The sequence below is a fragment of the Tachysurus vachellii genome, chromosome 8 (assembly GCF_030014155.1).
Source record: "Tachysurus vachellii isolate PV-2020 chromosome 8, HZAU_Pvac_v1, whole genome shotgun sequence".
NCBI lineage: Eukaryota > Metazoa > Chordata > Actinopteri > Siluriformes > Bagridae > Tachysurus > Tachysurus vachellii.
Genome location: NC_083467.1, coordinates 3,021,475 through 3,049,452, shown reverse-complemented (window position 1 = coordinate 3,049,452; position 27,978 = coordinate 3,021,475). Strand labels below are relative to the sequence as shown.

Genomic DNA, 27,978 nt, shown 5'->3' with positions numbered 1-27,978 from the left:
TTGATTCGGCCAGTATACTCGCCCCGCCTCCACGGTTGAATCTCTCCAGCTCGCATCCTGTCTAATGGTCAGCTTTGGTTTCGTCTTGTTTTAATTTTCTTTTAATTCACAAAAAAGTTGAAGCGTGAAGTTTTCCGGTGCAGCACAAAAGCTCCAAAAACCGCGTGATATCAAAGGTAGGTTTGTTTAATTTGTTGAGTTTGAATTTAAAAGTAGAGTATGTTTATATTCTGTGTTAAACGCACGCGCGTCAGTAAACAAGAAGATTTTACATTTTTATTTAGATCATTTAGGATTTCTGTGGATCTCTAAAATCTTTTTATTGTGAGTTATTTATTTTTATTTTATTTTATTTAATAGAAGCGAAGCCTTCTTCCACTTCTCAGTCCAGTATGACGCATACAGGGTCATGTAGGGACTGTGTGTGTGTGTCTGTGTGTGTTTCTCTGTGCGTGTGTCTGTGTGTGTGTGTCTGTGTGTGCGTGTGTGTGGGTCTGTATGTGTGGGTCTGTGTGTGTGTGTTTCTCTGTGCGTGTGTCTGTGTGTGTGTGTGTCTCTGTGTGTGCGTGTGTGGGGGTCTGTATGTGTGTCTTTGTGTGTGTCTGTGTGTCTTTGTGTGTGCGTGTCTCTGTGTGTGCGTGTGTGTATGTCTGTGTGTCTTTGTGTCTGTGTGTGCCTGTGTGTGTCGTGTCTGTGTGTCTTTGTGTGTGTGGGGGGTCTGTGTGTGGGTGTCTGTCTGTGTGTCTTTGTGTGTGTGTCTGTGTCTGTGGGTTTGTGTGTGGGTGTCTGTCTGTGTGGGGTTGGGTGGGTGTGTTTGTGTGTGTGGGGGTCTGTGTGTGTCTCTGTGTGGGGGTGTGTCTGTGTGTGTGGGGGGGTGTCTGTCTGTGTGTGTCTGTATGCGTGTGTGTCTTTGTTTGTGTGTGTGTTTGTGCGTGTCTGTGTGTGAGAGAATCTCCTAGTGTTAGATTTAGGAGTAGCATAGCATTATAATAATTTTGTCAACATGAGGTCCTTAAGAGTAAAGACCAAAGCGCAGGCACTCTCATGTGTGTGTGTGTGTCCTGCTAAGACCAGTGTTCCCAGCAGACACCTACTAATCCTGATCTGTAACACAATTTAAATTCCCAGAAAATCCCCAAAAGTCTTGTGCTGTCCCACTACTGCAGTCCGTCTTTCCCAGACTCAGGGCTGAACTGATGAGAAAGGACATATTTATACACTCGTTTGGGGTTTTCTCAGGATACAGTGACATTATTCCTGTCTTTGATGTCTTTTTTTATTCTGCTTCTTGTTGCACCTGTTTTTAAAAGCAGCTGTACAACAGGTGCACAGTGCGAACGGAGAAGGATCCAAAAATGCCTTTGAGCTGAAGAGCTGTTCGGTTCGCTGTTTAGTTCGCTGTCGGATGCTTTAAACTGATAATAAATGTTTGCACATTTATGCGGTGGTTAAAAATCTCTGAACGCAAAACACTTGCCAACATTAGCAGCTCTAAAAATAAATAAATAAAAAATTCTCCCTTGTGTGAGAAACGAACACTGGTACAAATACTTTTACATTTGATCATTTCTTTATGGAGATAATTTTTTAAGGAACAGAAATGACTTGTGGTGTTTATTGGCATTCTACTAAGACAACAACACTTAATACGTAATAAATCATAATGGAAGTACTGACTGAGAATGTGTTTTAAAATCCGATTTAAAAACCAAAAATCTACAAACAGTCATTAACAACCATTTTTAGTAGCGAGTTAAATACTTAAAGGTTTTTATGGACTGAGCAAGCTGATATTTTGTAATAATGTTCCTAGTGTTACGCTCTTTAATCTCAGACTGTTTTGGACACATGCAGAGTCTAAAATGTTTCTTATACAATAATCAGGGAAAAAATATTTTTTTCAAATCTGTTCAAACCAACTCAATGAATTTTTTATTATTATTATTCATTCATTCATTCATCTTCTACCGCTTATCCGAACTACCTCGGGTCACGGGGAGCCTGTGCCTATCTCAGGCGTCATCGGGCATCAAGGCAGGATACACCCTGGACGGAGTGCCAACCCATCGCAGGGCACACACACACACTCTCATTCACTCACACACTAGGGACAATTTTCCAGAGATGCCAATCAACCTACCATGCATGTCTTTGGACCGGGGAGGAAACCGGAGTACCCGGAGGAAACCCCCGAGGCAAGGGGAGAACATGCAAACTCCACACACGCACAAGGTGGAGGCGGGAATCGAACCCCGACCCTGGAGGTGTGAGGCGAACGTGCTAACCACTAAGCCACCGTGCCCCCTTTATTATTATTATTATTATTATTATTATTATTATTATTATTATTATTATTATTATTATTATTATATTTTTGTGTTATATCTAAAATTATTATTTTATATTTTTTAGTCAGTAACCACAGAATAGTTCAATGTTAAACAATGGAACTTTATAGACTCTAGATTCATATAGACGTATCAAGAGTCATTGTACACTTGCTTAATGAACCAGTGAATCTGGTGTGTGGGTGTCTGTCTGTGTGTGTCTGTCTGTGTGTGTCTGTCTGTCTGTCTGTCTGTCTGAGTGTGTGTGTGTCTTCGTGTGCATGTGTGCTTGCGTGTGTGTGTCTGTGTGTGTGTCTGGAGTTATTTAATAGTTATTTTAAAAAATGGCAAATTTATGAATTTAAATTAAAAAAAAAATAAAAAATCCTGTATACACTCAAGATTCATATAGACGTATCAAGAGTCATTGTACACTTGCATAATGAACCAGTGAATCGGATGTGTGTGTGTGTGTGTGTGTGTGTGTGTGTGTGTATGCGGGTGTGTGTGGGTGTCTGTCTGTGTGTGTGTCTGTCTGTGTATCTGTCTGTCTGTCTGTGTGTGCTTGTGTTTGTGTGTTCATGTGTGCTTGCGTGTGTGTGTCTGTGTGTGTGTCTTGAGTTATTTAATAGTTATTTTAAAAAATGACAAATTTATGAATTTAAATAAAAAAAAAATCCTGTATACACTCAAGATTCATAACTTGCATAATGAACCAGTGTGTGTGGGTGTCTGTCTGAGTGTCTCTGTGTGTATGTGTATGCGGGTGTGTGTGGGTGTCTGTCTATGTGTGTGTGTCTGTCTGTGTGTCTGTCTGTGTGTGTCTGTCTGTCTGTCTGTGTGTGTGTGGCTGTGTGTGTGTCTGTCTGTCTGTCTGTGTCTGTGTGTGTGTGTGTGTGTCTGTCTGTCTGTCTATGTGTGCGTGTGTCTGTGTGTTCATGTGTGCTTGCGTGTGTGTGTGTCTATGTGTGTGTCTGGAGTAATTTAAAAAATAACAAATTTCTGAATTTAAATAAAAAAAAAAAAAAAAAAAAATCCTGTATATACTCAAGATTCATATATACGTATCAAGAGTCATTGTACACTTGCATAATGACCCAGTGAATCGAAACTGAATTGAAATGGGAGTCTAAAGATTCCTGTCCCTAGTAGAGATGAATGAAACATCTGGATTTTTAAACTTGCTTTGGTGTTAGGTTTAAAAAAGTCCCTCTATTGACACACAGCTTTGTTTCTGGGTGATTTTATTTTTCTTGCTTTCAGAAAAAAAGCGTATTAAGCGTGTTTTCCGTAGTAAGAACCTCCTAAAGAGGAAAAAAAAATGAATGTAAATTAAATTCATTATTAAAATGTGGCTCTGCTAAGAGCAAGGAACGCTGACAAACTTCATATCTTAAAAATCAGGTCTATTACAGAGCTGTAATTATTTGCACACGTTTCTGTTTGCAGGAGTGGTGGAGAGGGAGAGTATTTTATGTAACGTCTATATTCTTAATCTCTTTATGTGTTCATCGTTAATGGAGAAGCTCTTTCTTTCCACGTTGTGTTTTTTTAACGTTGTTTTGTTTAGCATTCCTTCGCTGTGAGAGTAGATTAGGGGCTATTCTTAAAGGATGTTTGCAGTCGTTGCCCAATTCTGCCAAGCCGAACTCCTCCCTTCAGTTCCACACCCCCCGTCCAAAGACATGTACGTACAGAGTGCCATGGCAAGTAAAACGGACCTATTAACTCCTTTTATTAGACTAGGAACTGCTTGACTTTATAATATACGTACAGTTTTAGAAATATACAGATCGATTTAGATTAAGAGAGGAGGATGAGTTCTCTTTTGAGGATTGGTTCTCCTCTCAAGGTTTCTTTGTGTTCTTCAGGGAGGTTTTTCCTTACCACTGCTCATCGTGGCTTAAAGGTGCCCTGCCACACGTATTTCATTACTTTTGTGGTAATGTCTGAAGTTTACCATGGACTCTGTAACTTTTTTTTGTGGAAATAATGCCTTGGTTACCTTGTTTCAAGCCATTCTAGTGTGGTATAGAAAGCCTGCAGGAAGACTCAGCTCGATTTGCGCCAGTTCTCATGAATATTCAAATGAGCTATGCTGCTTGGCTCCGATTGGCTAACCGCTAGGATATGAGAGCATGACTATTCATTCACCCAGCGCAATAAGAAGCCTAGGCTAGAGGACATTTGTTTACAATCACCTTGAATTGCGGCAGAACGGCTTCTTCACAAACCGTTGACGTTCAGCCATCCTTGCTGTATAGGAAACTCACTGAGCTACACGAATTCTGGGGGCGCGGTCTCAAGTGGGAGAGCTCATGAATAGTAATGAGCTCGGTCACTCTGACGTCACACTGACCAGCTTTTCCAACTGACCTGATTTTCTCCCCTTATTTCTTTTAAGTGGCTAGAACTGCCCGGGAAGGTAGCAGTTCGTTTTCACATTCACGACACAACACAAACACATATGGACCTAACACATATCAAAAAATCCAAGTAAAAACGGTTTTGTGTGGAAGGGCACCTTTAAATTAAACTATCCTATTTTTTGTGACGATGTTCTTTGATAAAAGTGCTTTACAAATAAAATAGAATTAAATTAGACTCAATGAAATTTACGTAATCTGTTTAGAGAGTAAATGCTGGTTTGGCGCCTCAATGCTTAAATACAAGCAAATCACTGAAGTAATCATTTTTTGGTGTAAGTCCACACGTGAACCACTGAAAGGGGCGTAATTTTCCTTAAACGTATAAACGACTATCATTATTTCATCAGTCATGTACTCAGTCCCTTTAAAAAGATTTCCAAATTGTTGCACAAGTTGGTGTTTATTGATTGGTCTGGGCGCTTTGATGGCCAGTGCTCATTGGTTCTAACTAAAAGGTAATTTAGCACAGAGACTTGGTGGAAAAAAAGACCAACAATTATTAATGTTTTATAAAAGATTTATTAGAGGGGTAGGAGGGTAAACAGTTTATGGTGAGAGGATGCTTCCTCTGGAAGTCCTGATATCTCTACACTTCACAAGCTGTGGAAATAAATGCATCTTAATACTGAAACATTAACACAAAGAGCATGACAATTTACGTCCTTCACGTGTACGCACATGCTTCTGATAATCGAAACCGCAAACTTTACTGCATTGAGCCAAGCGCTAGAATTCCTTTCTTGTCATTTCGGCATTGAATCGTCAAAAAAAAAAAACGTGTAACAAATTAATCCGTAATTCACACTGACAAGGAGACCAGGGTTTCTGTTTCGTATAGGGAGGTTTTTAGGTTTCCACTCGGAAAACCGTCATGCGTTCCATGTACGAGTCTGCAAACGTAGCCAGATTTCTTTTACTGACATGATGCATTGCACCAGTATTTCTTCACCTCCAGTATCTCCACCATAACCACATATCTCTCCCTTCCTTTCTTTTTCCTTTTCCCTTCCGTATCTCCCTCCATCAGTCATTTGGTCCACCGATGAGAGCTGAAGCATAGCGTCTCTCTCCTCTCGTCTTACCTCTGCTGTCAGTGTGGAGTCTCTTCGTGCCGTTTGGAAGATCACAGGCGGTCTTGTTCGCTTTGAAGCTCCTCTACAGATAGCCGGACAGAGAGGGAGACTCGGATATGAGGGATCTTCCATTAGTCTGTCGGAATGTTCTCTCAATCCACGAGCGATCCTCCGGATGACATTCCACCACGCATTCTGTAGCCTTGTATCTCTGTAGTAAGCATAATCGCCGTTTCCTGGCCGAGAAGGAACTGCAGAAGTTCTGGATGTTGGCTCCATGTGTTACATGGTGTATTTAGGCAGAGCTACACGCGTCGTGCTGTACGGCTTCGCTCAACCAAAATCAGATTAAGAAGAGATGAAAATACCGAGAGGAAGGGATGAGGTTTTGCATGGGTCCTTGACATAAGGATCTCACCATGTTGTAGATTAAATATGGCAGGATAATTCTACCTAATAGCTGTCAGTCTAGTCTTTTAACATCCAGGCATGGAACTCTTACTGTTTTCTTCATTAATGCTTTTCCGTCTTACTCCGATAAGGTCGTTAACTGCATCTGCTGCTGTCAGTTTACCTCCAGCCAATTACTGAGGAATCCGAAGAATGGCCGCACACCGCAAATTAGTTTTATCATCCGCACGCAGGCGACTGGCTCTTTTTCGGACGTTGGCTTCTTTCTGAAGAAATGTCTTCTGTTGAAAGGCGGAAGCAGACAGCTGGAGGAGAGGAAAGTCTATATAGTGAAGTATGAAAGGAGGCTGGAGGTCCGGAGAGAACATTCAGCAGATTAATATAACGTGGGGCCGTTTACAAAAGGTGCTTATCTCAATAACACTTCTCTGTCATCTTCTTTTGGATTGAATTTAGAGTTTGGCAATAATTACCAGTTTCAGTACCGTGTTTAGTCGATAAGATGATTTAAGATGAATTTCCCTCATGATCTCTACTGTTTCCATTTGGCAGAAAGCAGCACCGGATCTTTCCGAAGGTTTTTTTTCCTTCCCTCTGGCTCCTGCTTGGGTTGTGTTCAAATACTTTTGCTAAGTAGATGGTTGTATCCACTTTAAATAGAGGTTTGCCCTTCTCCTTGAAGTACCATGCACAATCCCTTACCTCTCAGCTATTTATGCTTATCAAAAAGTAGACTATCATTATAGCAAGGCGAGCACTCCTATACTTGGTATGCAGTGACGACACGATTTAAGAGGGACTAAGAGTTCGGAGGTGGGTCACGCCGGAGGGTAAAAAAAGATATTTGTCACAAGGGTCTGTTTCTGCGATCCTTAGGGATTAAGAAAGGGATGAGATGAGAAAGCAGTGAAAGGTTTGTGCCTTTCTTAAAGGGTTCTTCTTGAAACGTTATCTGATGAAGAAAAATACTCAGGGCTTTACAGACTGTATGGACTTAGTGTATCGGTATTTGACTTCTAAGAGCGTGGGTCAATGAAGACCTACCATGCAGTTTGGATCCAAGTCATCAGCTTTATGTCCAGTTTTTTTGTGTGATATGGCACACCGATCTTGGTGTACATTGTACATTTACAGCATTTGAGAGATGCCCTTATCCAGGTTGACTTATACAACTGAGCAATTGCAGTGGACTTGGGATTCAAACTCACAGCCTTCCGATTAGTAGTCCAACACCTTAGCCACTAAGCACAGCCTCCCCACAACTCCTCCACAGTCCTCATACTGGTGCTGTTTCCACTAACAGATAAGCCATATTTTTTGGTTATTTTTCTGCTTGCTTGTCAAAGCTGTCTCCTCCAGCTTTCACTTGTAGTCAAATGTAACTCGTATTACTTAAAAAGACTCTGTATTTTACATAGTACTACATATTAGCATTAGTACTACATATTGTACGTTGCCTCTGAAGTGAACACGTGTTTGTTTAAGGCAAGTTCCCTGGTCCTATCAGTGTGGATGATAACCTATGACCAGAGCGACGGAGGGAGGCTTTAACCATACAGATAAGCGCTGAGCCGAGGCCATTGTCCATCCTGTGAGTATCACCCTGACACTAAATGGAACGATAGGGGAGGGTCAATCCTCGGCCTTAGGGCCACCAATGGCCCAACACAATACAGGAGGCTCTGCTCATTGATAAAAGGGAGATCCTCTGTCTTATCTAAATGTGAGAACAGGCTTTTCTGAGAAAGGGAAGTAAGAGCCCCAGGCGGAAAAAGTAAAGGTGCCGTCCTGTCATTATTTTTCCTCTTTATGGCTCAGTGCTAGCTGAAGCTTCTCCATTAGATAAGCTGTCATTAGTTGATGTAGGATAGAACAGAACACCTTTGTCAACGTGTTGACTTTTACACTCTATAGATATTTGAAAGCAAATTTGTGCAAAATAATTGACATTATGAGCACCAAACCTAGCATCAACCCCTAACTATTAGCCTGCATGCCAAAATAATGTGAAGATTCAAATTAGTTCCATTACAGTTCTACTTCCTCTCTTCCATTTCTTCATCATTTCTCTTTGGCATACAGACAGGTAAGTTCTCTATAAATAATCTCTATAAAATAAATAAATGTGTATGGTTTATTAGGTCATGGATTAAGGATACCATCAGTTTAAAAACTCTGTTGGGGATAATTATGAAATCCACCCAGACAGCAGTTTTTTGTTCATGGAGTCTAAGGGGGAGCTGAAAACATTGGTATTATCTTCGGGTAATATTTTAACATAAAGATTAATAGAGCTTATAAAATAGTCTAGCTGTATACTAGAAGTAATTGATTACGTGGTAAATTGTATGTCTTGGAATGGACTGGCACAAGAGCATATTCCCATCTGACTACCAGTAAAAGCACTGGATCCACTGCCATGTCGAACACGAACGATTGAATATATTGCAGCATGCACTGTGGAGTTAGACAGAAGTTTCACTTATATAAATAAAATAGTGAAATTCTTTTCTTTCCTTATTACCATCATGGACAATTCAGTATATCAGAACCTTATTCATTTCTGTAGGTGGCTGACTAAGATCTTTACAAAGATGAGATCTGTCCATAGCTGTACTCTAGCTCTAGAAGCCATCAACACCTCCATCACATGCTGTTTGGCCCGGGATTTATCAGAAGCCTGTGACGATCATCAGATGCACAATCAACGCAGCTGGCTCATATCTCTATGATATGTGAGAAAGCATGAGAAGAATAAGGGCTTGCTCTGCTCTCCCACACAGGATAAACATTCAGGAATCTCAGCTGAATTACCTTGGCTGCTGTCCCAGGTGAGACAGCTAAAGGCTTTTATTTAATCTTAACTTGATGAGGCGATGCAGGGATAAAACCCAATCTCTCATCATCTTGGGAGATTAGATCTGAGCAGCCCCAAATCAGCAATTGAAAAAAGCCCTGCCAGAGATAATAGCCACTTGGGTCTGGGCTTTCTGCTTGGTTTAGCTCAACCAGGACATTGTGGAAAGTTAATTACAGAGATGGTTTCTTCCACAAGACCTCTGGAACTGGATTGAGAGTGATCCAGACTATATAATAATCCACCCCAAATTTCACCAAGTTGCACACCCAATTACACCTTTTTAAGTCCAGTGTGTAAAGAGTGAAGCGTCTCTCTTTATGTTTTTATATTAGGTTCGCGATGAGGTTTAATTATACAGGTTTAATCGTATGAAGAATGTACATCATCACCAAGTTAGATGGAGGTTACTTTGCTGAAACCACACAGCAAAGTAAATTAATAAAGAGACCAGATTTTGGATTAAAGCCTATGTTCTACTGGAACACAGAGCGCTTCTGTGCTCTTTAAATCATCTTCGTTTTGGCCAAAGTACATTTCAACTGTCTTTGGTTCCTCACGTCTTCCAGTGCGAAAGACTACATTTACTATTCATTGGATGTCGGGCAGTTAAAATTTGTGAAATTTAAGCATGATAATCCTGTATAAGTGATTAACACTTATTTTTAACTCTTCAAACACACAAAAAACTAGTTTTGTGAAGTTTGTCGCGACAAACTTTGATGTTGGCTTTGACGATGCAAGTAATTGCAAAGGCCGGTGCTTTTTGGAGGCAAGTGGACATAAGGGTTAGTGTTACTTTTGGAGGCAAGTGGACAGAAAGCTAGGGTGCCAAAACATTTGGAGGTAAGTGGAGACAAGCATGTGACGTCATCCGAATACTCATGAAGAAGTTCCCCTCATTGGATTGAGTGTTTTGATATAATCACATGCCCATGTTGTGCAAATTTTTTTATTTTCACTTGACATCACGTGACGTCATGTGACGTCATCAGAATACACGTGAGGAAGTTCCCATCATTGTTCTGAGTGTTTTGATATGTCACATGTCCATGTTGTAAAAAGATTTTTGATTTTGCATATATTGGGGCGGGGCTACGGCACAACCGAAAGGCCAGTCGAAAGGCCAATTTAAAAGTTTGTTCAGAGTGTCACCCTAAAGGAGCTGGTCGAGTTAGGTGTAGATAGTTCGAAAGCTTGCCGAGTTATAAACTTTGGAGGTTTATAACACGGCAAGCTTTCAAACTTTCATACCGGTACTCGGATCGCTTAGAAGAGTAATAGCATAAAACTTCAGACCAGGGTCTCCAACATATCCGAATTTGGTGCATGTGGCTCGAAAGCTTAAATAGGAAAACAGACTGTTGACTTCTACAAAGCCGACATAATTACCTCGAAAAACAAAAACAAACAGGCATTTTTCATTTATCTATACACTGATAACTTGTTTTATTCGAAACAAATCCAGACCATTAAGTTTGAATGTCATGTTGTTTATGTACAAATTATATAAGAAGCTCCGCATTGTTGTGATTTTCTGCTGTATGTCTATGTACAGGCAAGTGACAAATTAAAGGGAAATCTGGTGGCCCTTTTACTGTACAAAGGCATTTTTCTGTACGGTTGGGTCCCTGTAAATAATGGTATTGCAAATCAATACAAAATGAAACATGATTATATATATATATTAGAATGAAACACCTCTGATGCCAGTTGAATTGTTTGACAAGTACAAAATTTAACTAAATTATATGCCATCACGGGGGGCACGGTGGCTTAGTGGTTAGCACGTTCGCCTCACACCTCCAGGGTTGGGGGTTCGATTCCCGCCTCCGCCTTGTGTGTGTGGAGTTTGCATGTTCTCCCCGTGCCTCGGGGGTTTCCTCCGGGCACTTCGGTTTCCTCCCCCGGTCCAAAGACATGCATGGTAGGTTGATTGGCATCTCTGGAAATTTGTCTGTAGTGAGTGAATGAGAGTGTGTGTGTGCCCTGCGATGGGTTGGCACTCCGTCCAGGGTGTATCCTGCCTTGATGCCCGATGACGCCTGAGATGCAGGCTCCCCGTGACCCGAGGTAGTTCGGATAAGCGGTAGAAAATGAGTGAGAGAGATATGCCATCACAGCCTGACTGCATTAATCAGGTACTTTTTCACTAACATCAACACATCAACTAAGGGCCTTTTTACACCTGGTCACTTCGTGTGTTTTCTCTGATCCGATAGCTATCTGATTTGTTAAAACTGTTATATTTACATTAGGCCACATAAACGCATCTTGGCGAATCGGATATCGATCCGATCTTTCTACTCCCGCCCAAAATGCAGATGTATTTTACCCCATTTGAAATGGAACACGCTTTGGTGTATGCGGTAGCTACAAAAAACAGCATTTACTGTTTGCTGCATATTCGCTGGCGGCAGCAGTGCATTTTAAGACCCAACGAAACACCTGGGTGAAAGATCGGAGCAGCACTGGTAGGAAAACATATTTGTTTCTGGCGCGATGCACGACTTGCGAGTCACCTGCGAGTGACGTACTTCCGTTTGGGAGGAGTATAGCGCTGATGTATGTGGTTTGAACAACCACATTCATTTACACCTGTCCAGTTTCACCTGAAACGCGTCCCAGACCACCTCCTGAAGTGGTTTGAACCATCGGATTTATATCCGTCTCCAAAACGTTTCAGAGGGCATTTAGACCTGGTCTTTTTACCATCGGATAGCTATCTGATCACAGAAAACGCATGAAGTGACCAGGTGTAAAAACCCCCTAAGAGAATATGTTTTGAAAGAATGGTGTTCATCTTTCCAGCAAAGTTCCAGGAATCTAAACCAAGGTGCAATAAAGCTGTGATGCCCAAACATTTATGTTTTTTTTGTGTGTTAGTTTTTCCTACATCGGATTATCTAGTCTTAGTGTGATTTTTGTTTGGAGATTGTTTTAAATCAGTAGAACATGATATGCCATCAGTCAAAGGTGTTAATCTGCCAAGAACCGATCTGTCAGTGAAATGAATTGGTAGTACATGCCAGCTATGGCCTTAGGAATTTGCAACACTGGAACCATTTTTGAACAATCTCAAATTGTGAGGGCCTGATTCATCTACTCAGCGCTGACGTTAGTGATACCTGAGACTAGTTTCTCTTGGGGCCTCGTCCAGCCCTCTCTTTGGCCTCGAAGGCAACGGACAAACTCATCTCTATTTCCCAGCCAAGTGAACCGCACAAAGGGAAACGTTGTTCTGGGACCGCGATCCTTCTACACTCACGGGCCAGTGAACAGGAGAGCCTCTACAGACTGATGGAGGAGGAGGGGAATGAACTCGACGGTGTATACGGTGTAATCAGTTGGCCAATTAAACAGACCTTGGTCTCTCACCCACTTGTAATGAGAGAGCCAGTGAGTGACAGGTTAGTTTCTTGTGAGGTCTGCAGGCAGCTATCGTCTTTAACCCGACCTATTATCATCATTTTGGTCATGCTGTTATATACACCACTCAGAATCTTATCGTCATTTGTTTATAAAAGACGACTACTGTGGGATTCATACCGAACTGCAGATATCTATTCTATCTATTATTCTAAATGAACACATTATATACAGTACATCATCTCACGCTCTACTTGTATTAAGCCCTTGTTAATGAAAAGAGCTTGAAGGGAAAGCTTAGCTTGCAGCTAAGATTGTTTATTTAGTACACGATAAGAGATGAATGTTCAAGAAACAGTATGATCTTAATCAGCTTTGAGGTTTCATGTACCAGCAAAATACTCAGTACATGGCAAAGGCCATGCAAGATCTCTAAAGCATGAAGTGAAATGTGAGAAATGTGTAATTTTACCAAAATGCTTGTTGGACTTGTTGGAAACGCTATGGAAGAGGATCCGCTGGGCCTCCTTCTGAAAGTTAGCCTTTTCCCGGTTCGTTGCAGGGGCCAAACAGTGTTGGGTTTTACTACCTTTATCTTAACATTTGGGCTCAATTGCTCAACCTGTTTCAATACTTCAGTATGGTATGGCAGTCAAACATTTTTGTACCATTAGTCTGGTTCAATCAACCTACCATGCATGTCTTTGGACCGGGGGAGGAAACCGGAGTACCCGGAGGAAACCCCCGAGGCACGGGGAGAACATGCAAACTCCACACACACAAGGTGGAGGCGGGAATCGAACCCCCACCCTGGAGGTGTGAGGCGAACGTGCTAACCACTAAGCCACTGTGCCCCTCAACATTAGTCTGGTTGAGTTTAAAAAAAAAAACATGTATATATTTTATGGCCTCATCATTGGCTTTTCTAGTTTGCAAAGCTCCAGAAAAAGAAATGACTTGTGCTTTGCTGTAAAAGCCTTTTCCAAACCAATTTGTAAAGTCACAATATAATTTCTTGCTACAGTTAAAGATATACAACAGGGATCTGCCTTGGTCATAATTCAAAACTCTGCCCTTAACAAACATGCCTGAAGAAGTAAAGGATTTTACACCCTCGCCGTACGTAGACGCACCAAGACCTGATCAGATAACAGCAGTGCTTTATGCTCACAAATTTATTACCCCACAACAGTGCTGTTTTTTACCCTCTAAAATGCCTTCAGGCAAACGTAAAGGCAATTTTATGACCCCTAAATATACAGAGTTGGATACCAGGTGGGTTTAGTGAATAATGCTTAAGACGTAAATCTGTAGATTAAAAAAGTGAATAAAGTGAGACCCTGTGATCCGCCGTGGCAACCCCCTAAAAGGAAAATCCGAAAGTAGAAGACAAAGAAGAAGAAGAATGGACGAAATATGAATTAGAGGGATACCCATATACACCCAAGATACCCATGTTTTGGCACAAAAACTATATACTTTACATGAATACACACCAGAAGTATGTGGTCCTCTGATTCTGCCAGCCATACGATCCCTAAAATGGTTTCCCAGTGCACAGAATTGTCTAGAAAATCTTTGTACAGTTTCCCTTCACTGGAGCTATGAGGCTCAAACACTGTTCCAGCATGACACTGCTCCTGTGCACAAAGCACAGAGCTCCATGAAGACGTGGTGTGTGAAGGTTGGAGTGTGATACAGTAGATCTCGATTATCCTACACGGAACCCTGACTCTGACTCAACCCCAGACCTCCTCACAACATTATGGTCTGATCTCACTGAACCCCAGACCTCCTCACTCTTACAACATCAGGGTCTGATCTCACTGATGCTCTTGTAGATGAATGAACACAAATCTCCACAGCCAAACTCCAACATCTAGTGGAAAACCTTCCCAGACGATTGTATGCTATTAGGAATGAGAAATTCTCAGAAATCTCACAGGTCTTCCCAGGCTACCTCAGCTAAACAAAGGCAAGTTTGCCAGTGCTTTAATTTTGTTGAAGGTCAAAACGCTTGGACTGAACCTGAAATGGTGTTTTACTGGACAGGGAACAAGCTTTTACGTTGTACACTGTAGGAAGTAAATATACTGAACACGAAGCTTTTGGGGGTTTAGCAGCAACAATAAAACCACAGAAAATCACAGAACTAGTACTGAATAGTGCTCTATCATGCTGTCTGGTAGATAAAGCATGGTTTCTTTCTTTCTGTCTGACTGTTTGTCATTCGTCCTGGAAGAAACTAAAGCATTACAATTAAGTTCTGAGGTCTGGTTTAGGGATGCTAACGTATCTAAAGAAAATAAACTTTCATGTCTCAAATGGTGTGAACATGCATATATGTTCATATTTTTTATCGGTCGGTTCCTTTATCACCGTGTCTTTCTTCTTAGAATCAACAAGACTCCATGTCTTGTCAAAGTGCTCTCATGCCCTTTTTCCACCAAAAAGAACCAGGTGCTGGTTCAGAGCTAGCACTGGTGCTGGTTCAAAGTTGGTTCCACTGGCGAACCTTCTAAGAACCGGTTTGCCTTTCCACCGGCTAGAGAGCATCACAGAGCCAAGTCTGATGTCACTGTATACGTGTCACGTGTCCCAGCAACTTTAGCTCAGCAGCGACAAACACAAACACATCAATAATGGCGGATGTTGCTTTACTGTTAATGCTCATGGCTTTGTGAACCTACATTAACATCCAAACGCGGCGAATCCAACGTGTACGTGCAGCTCCATGTAATCTGTATAAACAGAGGTTGTTATCGAGAAAGTACATAACGTTATTTTATCATTAGCACAGAAAAAAGTTAGCCTTAGCATGTAGCTACCTACTATCATGTGTGATGATAATGTATCATATTGCAGTAAAGTAAAAGTGTATTAAACATTAGTATACTTAAGGTAGATTATCAAATGTGCCAACAGTAGCCCCGCCCACAGCCCCTGACGCAAGCGGTTCTTAAGTCTAGACCAACAACGTTTTGGTGCTACTTAAGAACCACTTTTCCTGGTTCAGAGCCGGTGCTTTGGCTGTCGAAAAAGAAAGAACTGGTTCTAAATTAGGCTCCGAACCAGCACTCAAACTGCTTCGGTGGAAAAGGGGCATCAGTGTAGCTTCTGGTATTTCCAAAGTTCACGTCATGTCCTCAGCTGTATTGCTCATTCCAACAGAACCACAGGAGGTCAAACATCAGTCTGGATTCTTAAGGTCTTCACAGCAGGGAGATCCTACATGTCTTTTTTTATTGCTGTTGTACTGTCCTGAGGCTATTGGTACTTTTACAAGCATTGTCAGTCTACTGACTTGGTCAGCGCTGACAAATAACAAAGAATAGTACCACTTAGAAAGGGGTCATAAAAGTGACACAAAAAGCCTTGTGGGTTAACATCCTGTTTTTTCTCTCTCTCTCTCTCTCTCTCTCTCTCTCTCTCTCTCTCTCTCTCTCTCTCTCTCTCTCTCTTTCTCACTGGTTGACTTTAACAAAAAGAGGGAAGCAAGTTATAATAGTTGAATCTTATGTAAATCTTCCAAAAAATTTTAGACCTCATTGAATTTATCATTTATTTATAATCTGGTATTCTGGACAATGTTTAGGGATAATTCCTGGGTCATTTTTTTTTTAGCTTTCAAGTTGTCTTTAAAGAATTCAGATTTAGAACACACGACTACAGGGTACATCATAACGAATGATTGATTCATTTTTTTTTTCCTTGAGCCCTCAGCACTCAGGAAGATGTGGGTTTGCGTGATAGCTCCTTACATTCTCCAGAAACAGAAATGCGATCCGATCCCTCTTTCTGTCCATGCGGGTTTCCCGTAGTAAGTGCACTTGAGTGTCAAATGCATGACTGATGAACCTCACGCTCTTTGAGCTGATGATCTGAGCGTTTCATGTCGGCAGGTGTGTCTCTCAGGCGAGCTGTTACATTAGATCCAGGGCTTTTATTAATTAATTAATAATAAAAGGGCTTAGAATATCATGCAATGAAAGTGTGATTCTTAATGTACAGTGAATCTTTAAAGAAACAACTCTTGCACATTTATTGTTGGTGTAGATTTTTTTTTTTATTAATGAATTTATTTTTATTAAGAGATTCCAAAATCGGTAGTAGAAAATTTCCTTCCTTTCTTCCCATGGACATTTAGTTTATCTGGGATTCAAACTTATGACCTTCCAATCAGTGTTCCAATGACTTAACCACTAAGCTACCATGATCCCAGCCATGGTCACTTGGTGGACCTGGGGTTCAAACTTATGACCCTCCAATCAGTGTTCCTACATCTTAACCACTAAGCTACCAAGTCCCTGATTAGAAGACGCATGCGGCCTAATATCCCAGCGCTTGACAAGTTCCACACTAACAAGATAATCAATGTTATTCACTTCACGTCCGTTAGTAGTTTTAATGTTTTGACCGATCGGTGTATATTTGATAAGTTTGACATCACTAATCCAACCTCTGTCCCCAACACCAATAAACACCATTTTAACAATTCTAGCAATAACCGTGTCCCCTGACATGTCGGTGTTAGACAACCGCTATTGTCTCCCAGGAATTCTGAAAATGTACCACTTGTTAATCACAGATATTTCAGAATAAATATATTTAACGTGTTTATTTTGTTTAGGGTGGCTTAGTGGTTAGCACGTTCACCTCACACCTCCAGGGTTGGGGGTTCGATTCCCACCTCCGCCTTGTGTGTGTGGAGTTTGTATGTTCTCCCCGTGCCTCGGGGGTTTCCTCCGGGTACTCCGGTTTCCTCCTCCGGTCCAAAGACATGCATGGTAGGTTGATTGGCATCTCTGGAAAATTGTCCGTAGTGTGTGATTGCGTGAGTGAATGAGAGTGTGTGTGTGCCCTGCGATGGGTTGGCACTCCGTCCAGGGTGTATCCTGCCTTGATGCCCGATGACACCTGAGATAGGCACAGGCTCCCCGTGACCCGAGGTAGTTCGGATAAGTGGTAGAGTGAGAGAGATTTTGTTTAGGGTAAACGTTTCGTTTCAGCCTTTGTTTAAATTTAAAAAGCCGAAAGCGGACTGCGTTTGTTGACGTGTCAGTCAAGTCCTAGCGTCGGCCGTTGCCAGGTGAAACGCATTGTTCGCATTTTTTTTCTTGTAGATTTCTAGCAAACAAAACTGTAAATCCCTCATCGGTGTCACTTACCATGTACATGTACATAATTTACTGTCATCTCACGGAAGTTCAACTCGAGTTGACTTGGTCAGAAGTTAGCGTTCTTTATATCTAAATTACAACGTGTGTGGCCACAGGAAGACGTTTACTGTCAGACAGCACCGCAGCGAATCCTTCACAGCCTAACATAACTTTAATGCCCCTCTAATCTTCCTCATCCTGTCTCTGGAAGATTTCTGTTTACACGTCGATCTTTCACGCAGTTAATCAAGTTCAACACGAATTCGAGCAAACGGCCATCAGAGCCGTCAGCGTCTCTGTACACTATAGTTAAGCCTTTAGCTCACGAATGAATATTTTGATTTGTTTGTGACTTTCTGCAAACATTGCCGCTTAGGTTTAAAGCGGCAATGAAACAATTCACTTTGTTCTCTAAAGCCCCTTTCTGAATAATTGCTCACAGGGTCAGGGACCTCAAGTTTTTTATAGAGAAACGTACTTGTTTATCTTGTATTTATGTTTTATCTTAGTCTAACTAGTATTTTTTTTGTCTGGTGCATACAAATATACTGTACCCCTAAAAGTCGTCGCAGCAGCGAACAAACAAGGGAAAGCTATCTACTATAAAATACGTTACAAGGCTTAAGGACTGAACACTGGTATGTAAGGATGTGGTTTCAGACCCAACAGAGGGATTAAGATAAGCACTTCAGTGTAGGAAACAGTATAGCAAAGGGTTCACTGCTCTGTAAAAGTCTAAATTGTCTTATTGTGTCTTGTACCGCAGCAAAACTCGGTACTCATTAGTCGGGAGGTGTTGACGAATTTCACTAAAAGCAGATCCCCTGCAGGATTTATACGTAGGCACGGATTTAGAACCAAACCCGTGCTTCATTACTCCAAGAAACACAAATGCCAAGTTGTATATTTTAATTGGAAGTTTTATAACCTGCTACTGTGTGTAGCTGATCTCCGTACAGCTGCGGAGTTCTTTAAGGTAATAATATGAATTTGTATCTCGTCAACACTTCATTTCCTTGTAGAAGAGACGAAATCTGTCATGCCTACGGGGGACAACACCTCCTGAAGTGATCGAGTGTGCCCCGGGGTCATTAAGTCCTACTCTTTTTTTGCTAAATGCTCGAAAACATTTAGAAGAAAAAGAAATAGCAAAAGACGTTTTTTTTTTTTTTTGTAAACTCATCTACCTGTGATACGTAGTGTTAAATGAAATTGTTTAAGAAGTATTAAAGGGAAAATGTATGAAAACCGGTTACATGATGCTTTATCATCATTCAGCTTAGCATTTTTATCATCATGTCTAATGTAGAAAAGTTTTGTTATTTAGTAATGGGATATTTACAGATTTTACAGGAGACTCGTATTTACATTGACAAGGAAAATGCGACTTCTTTTATTCAGGGATATCATAGAAATGTTTAAACTGCTGGAATTAACCTTCAGGTTTTTCCACATGGTGTAGAAATATTATGTTTTGGCTTTTCTTTTCTTTTTGGATTTACAAATTATTTGTTTTTTCCCAACTAAAATTTCAATTTAGGATTTTGAAATATTTCAAACAAAGAAAGTAAGTGTTCTAGGTCCCTAATAAAATGTAAGCAAAAAATGCAATACTGAAAATCTGATTTTACTTCATTTCTACAGTATATCCCCTACTGAAATGTAAAATCAAAGAGATCGTAAGGTTTTGCGATCGTTAATAGCAAAAAAAAAAAGGCAGCTCTTGTCAGTAAGGTCATTTGTAAGCAAAACTGCTGTATTAAAAAACGAATTTTTTTACTAGCGCTCCCTTGACTCTCCGACCCCACTGTAGGTAGTATATACGAAGGGATTTGTCACACATTGTTTTTAACAGCAAAATAGCCTAATGTGTAATTAACTGTCATACCAGTCTGTCATCACACATACTGTAGTCTCAGTAACTCTGTATATTCTGAGAAGGAAAAAAAAATCTCTGGGAGAAAAAAAGCCTAACTTTTTGAATCGGCAACCTGCGATGTACACAAAGCACATAGCAGGTGGTGTGTGTGTGCTTTGTGTGTTTAATGTGTGTGTATGTGTGTATGAGCAGCCAGGTGCTTGCTCTTAAAACAAGAAGCTCTCGACTCTGGAAAAAAAAACAAGCTCTGGAAAGCCATTAAATCTCCCAAACCCGGACCTCTCCTGCTGGGAGTGTTCTCAGAAGCCGTTGTAATCCTCACTGCCTCCTTCCTCAGCCTTCATGGGAACCGTCATCCCGTAACCTTCAGGGAATCCTGGGAAAATTGCTGAATTATTTCCCGATTTCTGGCTGAAGAACGGTTCGTCTTCGAGGTGTTTGGAGCAGCAACACGGTTATTATTTTAAATAAAGCTCAAATGTCTAGTGTAAAATAATAATAAAAAAAAAACACTGGGTGTGCTGAAGTAGGAAAATAATCCATTGTAGTGTTGTATGATGCAGCCTAGCAGAAGGTTGATTATTTGACAGCAATAGCAACTTCTCGAAGTATTTTATTTCTCTTACGCTACAAAATTTTAGCCATAATTAAAATGCCAGGTTTAGTAAAGAATTATTATGATTTATTCCTTATATTTTTTGCCGTAATGCATCTATAATTCCAGCTAAACTTAGCCGCTAAAAACCAACTTTTCTCATTTTCCTCTCTTCTGTTATTGAAAAACCATACAGCACGCACACATATCCGTCTTCGATATTCCGCTAGTATCACGTAACAAGTAACAGCTTCATTTTAAGGAGCTTTAGACTCCTTTGCCATCAGTGTATCAACAGTCATGTCTTTATTAGACTGTTTAAATCAAGCGTGCGCGATACGAGGACTCGTGCGAGTTGTTATAGGAAAGGCAACGCGTTACAAATGGGATGTTAATAGAAACCACTGGATTTTGTCTCAGTTCATGGATCAGAACTTATTTGGTTACAACAGCACTGATGTGACGAGGACAAAAGGTTTCAAAATCGTATCGTAATTCATAATCGTATCGTAATATACATACATATGCTTTCATTCTGAATCTTTACCTGCTCAAACTGGACATCCCCAACAATTCTGAAACATATTTCCACTTATTATTTTAATTCATTAAATTGGATGCTGGGGGGCAAGGTGGCTTAGTGGTTAGCACGTTCGCCTCACACCTCCAGGGTTGGGGCTTCGATTCCCGCCTCCGCCTTGTGTGTGTGGAGTTTGCATGTTCTCCCCGTGCCTTGGGGGTTTCCTCCGGGTACTCCGGTTTCCTCCCCCGGTCCAAAGACATGCATGGTAGGTTGATTGGCATGTCTGGAAAATTGTCCATAGTGTGTGATTGCGTGAGTGAATGAGAGTGTGTGTGTGTGCCCTGCGATGGGTTGGCACTCCGTCCAGGGTGTATCCTGCCTTGATCCCCGATGACGCCTGAGATAGGCACAGGCTCCCCGTGACCCGAGGTATTTCGGATAAGCGGTAGAAAAATGAATGAATGAATGAATGAAATTGGATGCTACACCACCATACTGATGTCTTGTTACATCATGATGCCTCATTATGGGAAGTGCTAGCTCACTGGTTAAGGTGTTGGTATAGTGATCGGAAGGCCTTGAGTTCCAATCTTAGGCCCACCAAGCTGCCACTCCTGGGCCCCTGAGCAAGGCCTTTAACTCTCAAATGCTCAGCTGTATAAATTTTTTAAAATGTAAGCCACTCTGGATGAGGGCCAAATGCCATTAATGTATTAAATGTATGATGCTATGCATATGACCTGGGATCAGGACAAAATTGGGTGATCTGTCGATAGAAAAGGACAACTGATCCTCTGGACCAGGGACGATATCCTCAGGTTGTCTCCTTGTGTGTTCTTATAATAAGTTCTCACTACACAATAAAATCCAGTCCTTCAGTCCATTGGGTCTATTAATGTGACGTAAAGTGGAATGAATGTAAGTAGAAATAAGGCAATTACGTAACTTACAGTTAAAGACGTAATTCAGTAACCAAGTGTAACTGGAAAGCATTCCCTACCCCCCGAGTGTGTGTGTGTGTATGATAATCACCTTTACGCTTCCTTGCTAAATTCACACAGTGGCCTCAGGCTGCTGCTAAACGGCTTCCACCATCCACTTCTCCAATCCCAAGCCTTCCCTTCGTTCTCAGGAAGTTGTGGGGTCAGTGATTCCTTTAGGGAAGGGGCTAAAGAGGAAATTGGCTTCCCCTCCCAACCCCTTCTTCACATGAACAATCTCGGTCCGCTCCGTCGGACTAATCCAGAAGTCCTCTGAATCGGGCCACTTTGTATCCACAAGCTTTTAATTCTACGGCATTAAGGTAAGAATTTTAAGACAGCACCAGCATGTGTATTAAGTTTCTGAATCTTGAATCATTACAACAGGGACGTAAAGAAAGGGAACATTGTTTCTCTGTAAATGAAATACGAAGTCATGTGAAGTTTTACTTCTGGAATAACTTTCCTTTAGTTTAGTAGTTTGTTTCATTAAAAAAAAAAAACAGTATTTTTGGCTCGGTTGTGTTGTTCTCTGAAAATGTGGAGTTGTGTGTGGATGCAGCTAGGATTCTATCTACAAGCATGCAAGCTCATCTCATCCTTTAGTGAGCCTCATGTGTTACCTATGTGAAGTTAGACACTGAAAACAATTACAGCTCATTATAACAACTCTGTCCTGACTTACAGGATGCTCATAAAGTAAGAGATAAGCAGCAGGGTGGCGTTACTCGGTTACATGTAAATAACTTGTGCTTGTGTCAAGTAATGCAGACTGCTGAGGTGGCGCGATTAACACTAAAGACCGTAACACGACTGCTGACTCAGCAATCAAGGCACCAGCGTGTGTTCTGCGTTGAATTTAAATTCATTAGAAATGATTGTGTCTGATGCTTCAACATTACATGACATTTTTATTAAGTGTTATTTACTCTTTGAAGAGTCCCTCAAGTGTTAGAGTATGTGTTGTTTTCTTTGGACATGAGGACCCGAGGGTCCTTGTTGGCGATGCCACAACCGTGTGGTTGTGGTCGACTCTTAACCGTGTTTAAAAATCAATGTCACTTCTCGGTTATCGATAACACCATCAAGGTTTCTATGGAGATTCAAAAGCTATTTATTAAAGGAAACTGTGAAAACTTTGAGGCAACATTTTTCAAAATGTTTTTTATTTTGAGAAAGAGAGAGGATTACACACACACACACACACACACACACATCACAACTAGCAGTGACAAATATGTCATATGAGGATACTAGAATTCTGGAATACATGATAATGATGTGTTACAGTTACAGTGTAAAGGTGCGTTGACAACCACCAGCAACATGGGTGTTGGAGGATGCGGTAGCCTAGTGGTTAAGGTGTTGGACTACCAAATGGAAGGTTGTGAGTTTGAATCCAAGGTCCACCAAGCCTCTGAGCAAGGCTCATTACTTTGCAATTGCTCAGATGTATAAAATGTAGGTCGCTCTGGATTACAGTGTACTGGTGCGCTGACAAGACCAGCAACATAGGTTATGGGGGATATGGCAGCCTAGTGGTTAAGGTGTTGGTAGTCCAATTGGTAGTCCAACAGGTTCACCAAGCCACCACTGCTGGGCCAATGAGCAAGGCTCTTAATCCTCAATTGCTCAGGGGTATAAAATGTTGCTCTGGATAAGGGCATCTGCCAAATGCCGTAAATGTAACCCAAGTAGCATTGCATTATAAACTGGGAATATGGATCATATAATGTTAACAAAAAATTAATTTAATAGTGCTGAATAGAAAGGAAGGAAAAAGTCAATTCTACCATCTTATTGCTCAGCCCTATTATTGACCTCTTAAATTATTAGGCAATTTTACCATCAGCCAGAAACTCCATCGTTGTGACTCGTCAAAATGTCTCAGAAATCTCTGCGAGATCAATTCAAACCTCCATCACTGTCACTCACTGTTTAAACCTACAGTAATTAACGTGGGCACTTCAGCTTGAGCAAGTTAATTAGTTCGAATTCCTGCACGCTCACTTTTTGTGATGTAACGATCTTGTCCATCCTTAATGATTAACCTTCGGGGTCAGCACACGGTTCTGCCCCTTACTGCCGTAACACCCAATAAAGAGACATTTTACCTCCTGACCATTAGCAGCATTCGCTTTCTTTCTTTGATTTCTTTTTCCATTAATAGTTATAAGAGGTATTATGGTTTCAGTTCATTAAAGTGTTTTGTGCTTGCATGTTGCTAGGAGCTGCTATTTATCCAATCTTAAGCAAACACCCAGTCAATCAGATGATAGAGGAGTTGTGGTTTTATTTTATCATGACAGCGTTGGATTATCTCCAAAGCTATTTTGGCGAATTTAATTTGACTCAATATGTTTGGAAAATCAAATCATCCATAGCAACAGAACAAAGAATATTAAACATAACATGATAATGGATGAATGAATACTATAAAATTATATACTATTAAAAATAGAGTATTTTTACAGACCTTCAGGGAGTTATTTTTTTCTTCCTCTGTTCAGTCAGAAATACTGTAACATGACATCACCTAACCGCTGCTAAGCTATAAACATTAAGTACACAGTGAACACTGACAGTATCCCTGTGCCATTATATGCACTATCCAGATTGCACAATAATTACAATATGTATTTTAATACAGTACCGTGTGCAATATCACATCGTGTGCAGTATCATAGTATGTGCGGTATCTTGTCTTGTCTTGTCTTATCATTAAAAAATGAGTTAGGCTTCAGTCCTTCACGATTTTTTTAGTCCACCTGTTAAAGATTTTTATTTCTGTGATTGTAGAACACAAATAAGACAGGAATTGAGATCTATACCTCAATTGAGCGAGCGAGAGTGAGAGCGGGAGAGATTTATTGTCCACGAAAATAAATTCTAATTGGATTAGACAGAAATAAAAAAATCTATAAGCATTGTTGGATGATTTTAAAGAAAAACAAATCAGACATCATACCAGCTGCTTCCAGAGTTTGTGCTTGTTCCCAAAGAACATTTAACCCCGTAAGCATACAAAGCCTGAAAGCATACAAAGCCTACACATAGCAGAAATACGGGAAGAAGCTCTGCTATGCGACTACAAACACCATTTCCACACACAATTCCAAAACCAAGCGGCTAAATGAACAGACAGAAAAAATATGTAAACATTGTGGACGCAACAAAACTGACACAAGCGATCGGCCATTACACGCTACAAACACAAGCGATCGGCCATTACACACTACAAACACAAACAGATTCTGTAGATTCCAACGGTATAAGGTCGAGCACTCTGTGACAAAAAAAACACTTTTTTTTTTTAACCATCAATTATTATTATTTTTCATTGCTGCATTCCATCTTCTGGTAATATATGGTAATATCCATCTGGTTATATATATATCGTCGCTGTCAGGCGGAAACCTCGTATCTCCAAAACCGCTATTTTTCAGGAAATTAAAAAAACACCGTACCTTATACAGGGTTTAGTCCTCGTTGCAGTGGATTGTCTTGCGCTAAATTCCTGTCCTCAGACGAGCACCAGAACTAGCGGGGGTCAAGATTTTTTTTTCTTTGAGCCCAGTGTTTTGAAGACATTTACCTCAGAAGACGTGTTGATTCGTTGCGACTCTTCTTGAGGAGAAATATGCCGTGAAGCTCTCCCACGGAGTGAGGAAGAGGTGGACAGTTGAAGTGTCCAATGGAGTTATGAGATTTGCGCTCAAGCTATTTTCAAGACTTTAGATTGGTTAATAACTTGTAAAAATAACAGACCCACGTGGGGACTGACCAATAGCATCGATATGTGAAAAAATATGAAATTGACCAAATTTGGACATACGAGGTTTCCGCCCGACAGCGACGATATATCTATATATATCTATATATATATAAAAACAAAAAAAAAACAGTTTAATGCACTATATATATATATATATAGTGCATTAAACTGTTTTTTTTTTTGTTTTTTTCAGGGGTTTTTTTCATACCTGAAGTGTGCACTGTAGTGAATTTAGGGTTAGCTTAATATTAACCCTAATCCTAACCCTAGTGAATTTGTATCAGTGTTTTTATTCACTCGAATCCTTGCTCCTCAAGTCGAGGGTTTCGTTTCCATCTACCTCTTTTTCTTTTTTCTTTTCATTTCAGGTTCTCTCTTTAACCCGTTTCTGAACGATGGCTGTTCCTTTAACCGTGTACCTCTTGGTAGCTTCCAAGCTGCTTTTGGCTGAAGTGAAGTGTGACAGCATCAACTTCTATAATATAAGGCCTCCTGTAGATGGTGAGGATTTTTTTTTTATCTTCTGTGATCCGTGCAACAGCTCTTTTATTTGTACCGAGCCAGTCCTGATCGCACAAAAGCTCGAGAGAAGGAAAGGACATATTTCAGAGGCCCAGGTTGCCAAGTTTTGAGCCTCCTCATACACCATGTTGTGGCTTATGAATTGGGAATAGCTCTTGTCCTAGTTCTTTATAGCATCAAGTTCGTATTCTACTGTTAGTATCTATAACATGGCAGATTGTATGTGTTTCAGCGACTCCATATCCTAACAGCTTCAAGTGCTTCACATGCGAGCAGGCGTCAGACAACTACAGCTGTAATCGCTGGGCTGAAGACAAGTGGTGTCCTCAGAGTGAGCGCTTCATCTTAATATAAAACATCCTCTCACACCAAATAACTCATATTCATTTTATTACTGTATGTAGGAGATGGTGTTTATTGAACAGATCAGTGTTTTTTTTAGACTTGTTTGTGTCCAAACATTTATATAAGCTATATATTCCTGTGAATACAGATACACAGTACTGCATGACCATGCATCATTTTGGTCGACACGGGAAAACCAAGTTTGTAACAAAAAGGTGCGCTTCGTTTAACGACTGCAGGTTGAGCGGATGCCGACATCACGGGAACGCACACCACACGGTGAGCTCACACACTCACAGCGCCATGAGTGTATGCTGTTAATGCATGTGTTACTCAGTCCTGTTACTTCCATCTGACGCATTGAACGAATACAGACCGATAAAACAGGACAATTGCTTTCATTGTGTTTTCTAAACATCGTTACAATCAAATTTCTGATTGTGATCTTTGGCTTTTTTTCAGGAATGCGTCTCATGCTGTGAAGGCATGGTGTGTAACGTGGAGCTTCCTACTAATCACACCAACGCCGTGTTCATGAGGATTCGGGATTTCAGCTCCGCCGCGACACGCAGCAGCATCTGGACTCGCTTATTTCTACTAACCTCAGCTCTCGTAGCGCTGTTACCTTTGTGAGAATATCACAGTGCTTTTAAGCCTGTTGGAATAGGCCCTGCTGGAATACCATTGGCACACAAGGGATTCCGGGAGTCTTGAGGAAAGCAAAAGGTTCGTCCTGCCTCCTCACTGAAAAAAAAAAGCTGTCACCCTGACCTGAATGAACGTCCAGCCAATCGGTGTGCAAATCCAAACCAAGAAACTTTTAGAACTTTGTCAACTGTTTGCCAATGACGTGCTCGATAGGAAAGAAGAAGTAAATCATTTAGCCGTAAGGGTGATGATTCCCAGAGTAACGCGGCATTGTTGTTCGTGTTTACCCTCAGTGGAGGTCATGAGGGACTCTGGGATGGTGGGATAGACCTCGGCCAGTGGCTTGGAGCCCAGGGTCTGTCCCGGAAAAACCTGAACACAGAACTCTCTGAAAGAGATCTAGCAGTAAGGCTTAGAGACAGAGGACAGATTTTTTATAGTCAAGTTTGCTTGAATTTTGACTCACAATACAAGTTAAAGCAATGAATCAATGGACATTGAGATATTAATTTAAAAAATATTCATATCAGTATTTATGAATAAAGAATGAACATGAAAGTAGTAAGTATTATTATTATTATTATTATTATTATTATTATTATTATGTTGGGCTTTTTTGTCATTTACATCAATATTTCCTCTTCTGCATCAAAACTGAAATACTTGCTCTCGAGGTTCCACATGGTTTCATAATCTATTTTATTTTTTTTATTTTTTTATTTTTTTATTTAATTGAAGGTTCTGTAGGGGGCACGGTGGCTTAGTGGGTTAGCACGTTCGTCTCACACCTCCAAGGTTGGGGGTTCGATTCCCGCCTCCGCCTTGTGTGTGTGGAGTTTGCATGTTCTCCCCGTGCCTTGGGGGTTTCCTCCAGGTACTCCGGTTTCCTCCCCCGGTCCAAAGACATGCATGGTAGGTTGATTGGCATCTCTGGAAAAATTGTCCGAAGTGCGTGAGTGAATGAGAGTGTGTGTGTGTGTGTGTGTGTGCGCCCTGCGATGGGTTGGCACTCCGTCCAGGGTGTATCCTGCCTTGATGCCCGATGACGCCTGAGATAGGCACAGGCTCCCCGTGACCCGAGGTAGT

General features: G+C 40.9%; 1 protein-coding gene across 1 annotated transcript; it reads left to right on the top strand.

Annotated features, from left to right (window-relative positions):
- The first annotated feature begins 40 nt into the window (after positions 1-40).
- On the top strand, positions 41-27,416 carry lypd6b (LY6/PLAUR domain containing 6B). The gene is made up of 5 exons (XM_060877232.1): positions 41-176; positions 25,746-25,878; positions 26,132-26,230; positions 26,393-26,523; positions 26,707-27,416. The coding sequence occupies exons 2-5, from the start codon at positions 25,773-25,775 to the stop codon at positions 26,875-26,877; spliced, it is 507 nt and encodes a 168-aa protein (XP_060733215.1). The 5' UTR covers positions 41-176; positions 25,746-25,772; the 3' UTR covers positions 26,878-27,416.
- Positions 27,417-27,978: the final 562 nt, after the last annotated feature.

Bases quoted from the DNA above. Each gene is read 5' to 3' on its own strand.
- lypd6b (XM_060877232.1), top strand. From the start codon at position 25,773: ATGGCTGTTCCTTTAACCGTGTACCTCTTGGTAGCTTCCAAGCTGCTT. The intron at 26,231-26,392 runs GTGAGCGCTTCA...CTGTGAATACAG, and splicing joins AGACAAGTGGTGTCCTCAGA to ATACACAGTACTGCATGACC. The intron at 26,524-26,706 runs GTGAGCTCACAC...GCTTTTTTTCAG, and splicing joins ACGGGAACGCACACCACACG to GAATGCGTCTCATGCTGTGA.